At 40.8% G+C, this 8183-nt stretch overlaps 1 protein-coding gene across 1 annotated transcript; it reads left to right on the plus strand.

Moving 5' to 3' along the window:
• The first annotated feature begins 512 nt into the window (after positions 1 to 512).
• On the plus strand, positions 513 to 6024 carry ABRA (actin binding Rho activating protein). Its single transcript, XM_057408210.1, has 2 exons — positions 513 to 1345; positions 5536 to 6024. The coding sequence occupies exons 1-2, from the start codon at positions 594 to 596 to the stop codon at positions 6011 to 6013; spliced, it is 1230 nt and encodes a 409-aa protein (XP_057264193.1). The 5' UTR covers positions 513 to 593; the 3' UTR covers positions 6014 to 6024.
• The last annotated feature ends 2159 nt before the right edge of the window (positions 6025 to 8183 follow it).

An 8183-nucleotide genomic window follows, 5' to 3' on the forward strand; every position in this document is an offset into this window, starting at 1 on the left:
CCTTCTAAAAAATTAACAAACCTGCATTTCTTTGGACATGCAAGCAATAAGAAGAAATAGCCTGGAAAATGTATCTAAAAAGTTCTCATTCATAGCCTGCTTCTGGTTTTATGCTGTGTGATAAGGGCCACTATTTACTTCTGATGACGAGGGATCTCTACTCCGGCCAAAGTTGTCAGCAACTGACAGCACTTCACATTTAGCAGTTTCAAACACTCTGTTCAGTATGTTTAACCCATCTTCTGCCCTTCCAGAAGAATAAGACCCTTGCCAACAAATTGAGAATAGAGCAGTCCCTGGGAAGGGGGACTAAAGAAGCTGTTAATTTCCCACTATTTCCAGTGCAGGTCTGTGTCATGTTATTTACATCATACATCATTCATCTGCTGTGATGAAATGCAACCCTGCACGTTAAAAAAAGACCTCCGTACCAGTGAGGATACTGTATCTTTGTGAGAAATGTTTCACATATTTTCCATGGGCACAAGCTGCCCCAGCTTCTATTTAAATCTCCGTAGCTCTCTTCAGAGGGCATTATTCACTTCAGGAAGTTCAGTCAGAAGGTACTTATCATAAGAAGGGGAAAAGCCAGCATGGCAGCAGACAGTGCCATGGCTCCTGAAGGAAAGGCAAGCACCACTCCTGGAAAAAGGGCTGTCCACAAAATCCGAATGGCCAGCATGGTCTTCAGCTTGGCGCGAGGATGGCAGCAGTGGGTATCTGACCACCATGTAAAGCAAGCCCAAGAGCCCTCTGGATGGGTCCCCCCTACAGAAGACTCACCAGCCCAGCCTGTAGAAGAAAGATCCTTTGAAAAATGGCCAACACCACCTGTCGAGAAGGACCAAGAAAAAGATGATGAAAAAGCCTCAGCAAAGAAATCAGTAACAATAAGAGAAGCTGAAAAAAACTCAAGGGAATCAGATGAAGCCCTGAAAAAGTTCAGCATTAAAAGCAAAGGGGTGACCAAAACAGTTGTAAGCAAAGCCTATGAACGAGGAGGAGATGTTAGCCTCCTCAGTGAAAGATACGAGAACAACAATAGCAGCTCAGAGATGACCAAGCTCAAAGAAGAATCAAATGCAATTGACAAAATTCTTAGTGGCAAATTATCTCCAACCATAAGGAGAAAGTGTTCAAACATGGTTTCAGAGCTGACCAAGGGCTGGAAACAGGTGGAACAAGATGACAGAGAAGGGGCTAAGAAAGAACCACTGCTTAAGTGTCATGATGACAGCCTGGATGCTGAGGACAGTGGCTATGGGGAAGCAGAGGACAAAACTGAGCCAGAAGACAGTGACCGAGAGGTGACGGTTGTGAGAATTAAACGACCTGTGCCATCTCTGTAAGTAAAATATCTCTGTTATATTATCACAAATGGTCAGCAGCCCCTGAGAGAAGTACAAGTTTCCATGAGGAAGATGGGAGGGAGGGAGGGAGAGGAATGGCAGGAAATGGTCAAAGATAACATATTAGTCTTGAAGAAAATACCCATGAAATATCCCTTTGCATATCCTTGTGCTTAAGTAGTCAGTCAACAACATCTCACTATAGCCTTGGGTTTTATGTGCTATATAGAGACAGGAATTTATGTTTGGGAAATTTTAATCATATTTAGTTCTCACACTGGATTTACCTGTTCATCAAAATCACTACTTAGTTCTTAATACTTTAGTTCATATTTCATAGTAACAATTTTTATCTCATCAAGAGCCTACAGCTATTCGTTTCAGTAAATCTTAAGTCTAAAGCAATATACCTGACAAATAATAGTTCCAAATACTTATTTAGTATTTTGCTTAATATAAATTGTAAATATTCCCAGGAGTAATTGGCAGGGAATGTCCAAATTAGTAATTGAAGGAATTAAAGTAGATCTTAACAAAAACTGGGTTCACTGCTTTTCTTTGGAAGCTTTCTATAGATTTAGAATTCATGAAGTCAAAGAATGGAAGCTTTCACAGGAGCTGGGACCCCAAAGGTACATTAGAAAGCATCCAGCCTTTCTCAACATCTGCAGGACTCATTTGAATCATGCTATATGTTATAGATCATTTGACAAAAAGAACATTTGAATCATCAATATATTCTTCAAATTCAGTGTCTCTCTTTGGGTATGCTACCATAAGGGGTGTGTGTGTGGGGGGTGTACATTCACTGAATATGTTGTGGAAGTAGAAGTTCCTGAGATACAGACTTATGTATGCCTGTAAATTGTGTGAAGAAAAAGGAAGCAGACTAATACTTACCTATGGAGTTATTACAGGTTCTATTTTAAATTTTGAATTAAGGAGCAAATGAATAGCATCCAACAATTTTGAGTAATACTTCTCTCAGTAAGAGGGTCTTACTTAAAGACTTCTATGCAAAAGCAGACACACGTAAAATTTGTAGCCCAGGTAGTAAATAAGTAGTAAACAAGTCTCCTAGAAGGGCAGAGGGACAACAGAGTCTGTTAGAAATTCTCCAGTTTCTTTTTCCAGAGACCTCCAGCAGAAACACCCTTCTAGAAGACAGCTACAAACAGTTGTGTGGTGGCCAGACTTGCCAGTGAGCAGATGCCAAATTAATTCATCACCCTTGTGTTGAAGAGATCCATATACCCAATGCTGCAACATGAACAGCTGTAGGCAGTTGTTACAACACACTGCTCCAGCCCTCAGTTTTACAAACTCGACAATGTCCTTGAACTAAGACAGCAGAAAGGAGCATGTGGCTTCACCTGAACTGTTGCAGTGTAAAAGCTCACATGTAGCTGTAAAATGGTGATGAAGGAGAGTGCAGGCTTTGACGCCAGTGGGCACCGGGCTATGGCTAAGGCGCAGCCCAGGTGCTGCCTGCTGGCTTTGCTGGGCAGGGAGGACAGCTGAAGGTGAAACTTAAACCAAAGCAGGGCTCAGCAGAGCTCATCCACCTGAGCCTGCAAGGAAGGAAAAGGCTGGCACCAGGACATAGGTTCCTATCAGGAGCAATCCCTGTGTGGGGCTTGAGTCTCCACTGCTTCTACTCCATTTCCACCACCATCACACATGTAATGTGAGCGTGACCTGAGCAGGAGGAAATCTGAGCTGAGAAGGCAGTGTTTTCACCCACCCAGCTAGCCTATGTGTAAAGGGAGAGCAGAGCAACAGGGATTGGAGGATCAGGGCCAGTATGTTCACACCATATCCTAAAAGCAATTTCAGAAATGAGAGCTGGGACCAAAACAGATTCTGCGATCTCTCTGCAGACAGGCAGGCGGCAGCACCAATCCCGCTGCTCGGATTTTACACCTCACTACTGAGGAGCGTTTACCATGACCGGCATTAGACCATGACTAACATAATACTGGATTTCAACCATACGGCACTTTTTAGCACAGCTATCTGAGCACACAGAGCTATTTTAACTATTTAGATTAGGGAACAGAGTGATGCTTTGCTGTAGGCCGATCAGTCATCTCCCACAAGGAGCAAATGATTAATAGCCATAGTGAAAAATGCTCTCCAGTAACCTAGAGCTTGAAAGTTTGTGGTCTCTGCTTTTGGGAGAGACCACATGCAGCATCCTTTGACAGAAGCTAGGCCTCAAAACCAGGATTTCACAGACTGGGAAAAGAAGATCCATTTGCAGCAGTTATAATCTGTAAATAAGCTCAATTAAAACAAATTTCTAATTTAAAAAATGCCATCACAGAAATAAACCAGCTATTTTTCTGTTAAACTTTACTTATATTTTCCTCCTATGCCTAATGTTAGTGCTGCTACCTAGAAAAAACCTGATTAGCCATACTTACTGAGGTGCAAATGATCAAAGTAGCACCTCTGTTACTTAGAGCTCTCCCAATGAAATATGACATGAAAGTCATTTTCTGCACTCACAGTGCTGTTATCAGGACTGGATTTTTTAACTACTCTTTTTTAATTTATTTTATAACCTCAGAGTACACTATTTCAGCCTGCTACTTTCAGGAATCTTCCAGTGTGGCTTAATCTTCAAAGATGCCGTAAGTACGGGGCTATTAAAGGAAATCTCCCTTTTTCCTCTCTATATCCCAGGGAAAAGGCATCAGTACCAGTATTTTATTTTTTTTCCCCTCACACCAGTACCTTCATAATTTCCAGCTGCAGTATTTCTGGAATAAGGTTTCTTAGCAGAAGGCATATTAACTCCTACAGGCATAGGAAACACTCTTTCATTCTTGCATAGGAGCCAAAGGGATGCAACAGTGACATGAAACTCAAAACATTAAAAAGGGATCCGTACCTTTCTCCTCCAGAAAGGATCATAGGAGACATGGAACATGGACACTGCCCTCAAGGTCCTTTCCAACCTTCGCTGTTCTATGATTCTATGAATACAGTAAACAGGTTAAATTAGCTGGTTGCCACAGGTGAAGCACTGCTTACAGTGGGTTAACGTTCACAACCTTCGCTTTGGATCCATGATCCATTGTGTAGGTGTGGTACAGACATGAATGAAAACGTTTTTATGTGTATATAGTTTACTGTGTTCACTTGTCATTAAGCTAAGCAATAGGGGAAATGCCCAAACAGCAGGGAAACAAGGTTTCCTGCAGTTTTGATCTCTCTCTACTGTTTTGCTAACTGGAGTTTGGTTCTCCGGTATTACTGCTAACATTCAGCTGACATCATTGGGGAGGTTTCAGAGCAACCTTCTGGGGACTAAAATATTAGAAAACAGGTTACTTTCCACAGCCACAGCTCAATGTACTCCCTAGCAGAGCTCTGTACAGACACATGCCAAGATGTGGACAGCACAAAGACTAGCTCAGACTACCTATAGCTCACCCACAGCATGTGGGATTGGCCTCTAGAGGAAAGAATATCAACAATATGATGTTACACATACACACAAAACAATAAACCCTCCCAAAATCACCAAGGTCCCTGAAGGTCTTTCCTCATCCTTTGACATTGATACAAATCTCAGTAGCCTTATGTTTCTTTCAGGCTTTTACCCTGCCAGTGGGGATGTGAATTTTGGACTCCAGTACTTGTTCAGAACCTTGTTGTTGTTATTTTAAACACTGACATCTATTGCAGGGGACAGATTTGTCTAGACACTACCTCCCATTTTCCAGACAAGAACAGCTGAGGACCCAGTCCATACACTTACCATTATTGTAATCTCTAACATCAGGGTGGACAATTTCAGGCTCTGCGAGGCAGGCAGAACCTGGGAGCTGCATAATTGACCAAAGGTTTAGAAAGTGCATGTAACCAGCAACAATACTGCTTTGCTCTCATATAGAAGTATGTCATCCTGGGCGAAGCTTGTCAAAATGGGCTCAGTTCTAGGTTGCATGGTGGTAGTGTACATGGGATCAAGTTGTGATCCGTGAATTTGCTTTTGAGTGCAAACTGAAACAGACAAAAACTCTCAAAGAAAGAATTCAGAAGTAGTGAACTCACGCCACCTGGTGGCTAGCATCTCATCTGGAAAAGCATGGTAACCAAGTTGAGAGATTTATAGCAGAACTATGTAATTAAATGATCAAATGCAAACCTGAAACGCCCTTTTTGTTTCTTTCAGCGCAAACAGGATAAATGAAGAAGCACGCACCACAGCCCAGAGGAAATACAGCCCTGTCAATAGCCTGAAGGACAAATGGCAAGAATGGAGCGATCAGCACATCATGTCTCAGAAGCTCAATCCCTTCAGTGAGGAATTTGACCATGAGCTGTCCATGTCCACACGCCTGCACAAAGGAGACGAAGGCTATGGCCGTCCGAAGGAAGGAACCAAAACTGCCGAAAGAGCCAAGAAAGCTGAGGCCCACATCCATCGGGAGATCAGGGACATGTGTTTCATCATTGAATCCATGGCTAAGCCACGGCCTGATGGGAAGATCCAAGTTACATTTGGGGAACTCTTTGACAGATACGTTCGTATTTCAGATAAGGTTGTTGGGATTCTGCTGAGAGCCAGGAAACACGGTCTAGTAGACTTTGAGGGAGAAATGTTATGGCAAGGAAGGGATGATAATGTCATAATTACTTTATTAAAATAAGCATGCTACAACCAGAACAACTTGTTTTGGAAAACCTTTCTCCTCTTCTCCCTTGCTAATAGAATTTGCACATTTTGAATACAAGATTCATCACATAGAAATTACATCAACCATTTTTCTAAATACGTATTTTATAACTACTCCATGGTAACACAAGCATGCAAATAGATTTTTCTCTCTAACAGGAGGGCTTGCAGAACACTTCAGTTAATTGCTACATGAAAAATAGAGGAATCCATACTAAATATAAGCAGCTGATCGTAAAAACCAATAGCAATACAAGTAGCTACAAATGAATTCCATTTCTTTTTCTGGTTCCTACATTCAAGATCTTCCCAATTCTTTTAACTGGAATATCAGTAATATAAACCACGCCAGATCAGAAGCTGAATGAGAACATAAACTCAGATGAAGTTTTTGATCTGTGAAAGTGATCATGTGAACCTATTTCCTAATTAGTTTATTTAAATGCATGTAAAAATAGTTGTATTTGATCACAGAATCAAGAATAACACGTTTGTTCCCTTTACAAGTAGGATATACTGCTGTTACTGCAGTATTATTTTGTGGCAACTATTGACAAACAAAATGTGGCAACTAAAGACAAAATCCTTTTTATAAATGAGATTTTATATTTAATGTATTTATATAACTAATGTATTAGATAGTTGTATATTTAGAGCTATAAATGTTGGAGGGAAAAAAAACCAATAGCATGCATAAAAATGTTTTGGATAGCCACACAGAAATACCTCCTATGAATGTTGTGCAATGTATCATCAGATTATCTATGTAAATATGGCTCTTATAAATACAGGGAAAAATAACGTGCAACATATAAAAAAGTCAGGTACTTGTACTGTTCTGTATAACAAAAACTGACTACAGTCAGCATCTTCCATTGAAATGTACCTCTGTGAGAAAAGGAAATGGTGTTTCTTACTACACAGAAACACTGGCCTAATTTTATGGTATTTGTCATTTGAACCATTCTGATGCCACTACAATAATATATTTTGGTCCAAGTGATGCTGAAGAGGAGTAAATGCCAATGAATTAATACTTCTAGGTCTTAAAATTGTTTGTATTACGCACAACGCTGAGACCTTTTCAAGGTGCGTAACGCTTACTGGATTACATAGATCACCACTTCTCTCAGCCACTACTGTGCAAATAGCTAACCTGGTAAACACGTGTTTCATGTGAAAAACATTTGTTTCAGAGCAAGATGCCTGGGCAAGTAATATGCACAATGAAAAAGAAGTGGCTTTTTTCCCCATCAGATTCTTTCAAACTGAAAGAGCAAGTATCTTCTTACAGAAGAAAAGGTATATAAACATCTTGTCTCTGTGATAACGCAAGTATTGTTATCTTATTATGAGAGTACAGATACTCCACTTTGCAGCTCCAAGAAAAAAATAAATCAAATACATTTGGTAAGTTAGTGATACAAGAACTGATTACGATGTCTATCACTAAGTCCATGTAAATCATTAATATTTTAGACACAGTTATGTGTCGTGAATCTAAGGAAAAAAAATAATTACAGGATTCAGCGCAACTTATTTCATGTTTTCTTGAGATCTCAGACTACTCAGGCTGACCTGCAAAAACGACCTGTAGGCATAATACTTACATAATATTTACTGCATATTCTTACCTTTACGTTTTTATACAATGACTTTCACAAGCTGCCTGAATTGTCATAAGGATGGTGGTTGTCAAAGGAATACATGAACTATAAATAAAAGCTGTAACTGATTATTTCTCCAGGTGACTGCTGTGGGAAATGCTGTTGAATGCTTCACTAAAGTCTAGGGAGAAAACATCCACAGCCTTTCACTCATTCACTAAGCAGGTCACCCTGTCATAAGAAGATCAGGCTAGTCAAGCAGGACATGCCTTTCACAAACCCATGCTGATTGGCCCTGATCGCCTGGTTGTCCTGTAGGTGCCACTGATGGCACTGAAGATGATGTGCTCCAGAACCTTCCCTGGGTTCAAACTAACAGGTCTGTAGCTCCCCAGACCCTCCTTCTGGCCCCTCTGGTAGATGGCTGTCACATTTGCTCACTTCCAGCCAACTGGGACCTCCCCAGTTACCCAGGACTGCTGACAAATGATGGAAAGTGGCTCCATAAGCCTTTCTGCCAGCTCCCTCAGTATCCTT

Source organism: Pezoporus wallicus, unplaced genomic scaffold (assembly GCF_028554395.1).
Source record: "Pezoporus wallicus isolate ANWC-B61680 ecotype Strahan unplaced genomic scaffold, APGP_CSIRO_Pwel_v1 contig_3815, whole genome shotgun sequence".
Classification (NCBI taxonomy): domain Eukaryota; kingdom Metazoa; phylum Chordata; class Aves; order Psittaciformes; family Psittacidae; genus Pezoporus; species Pezoporus wallicus.

Excerpts from the sequence above, each read along its gene's own strand:
- ABRA (XM_057408210.1), top strand. The coding sequence starts at position 594 with ATGGCAGCAGACAGTGCCATGGCTCCTGAAGGAAAGGCAAGCACCACT. Across the intron at positions 1,346-5,535 it reads AAACGACCTGTGCCATCTCT|CGCAAACAGGATAAATGAAG; the intron begins GTAAGTAAAATA and ends TGTTTCTTTCAG.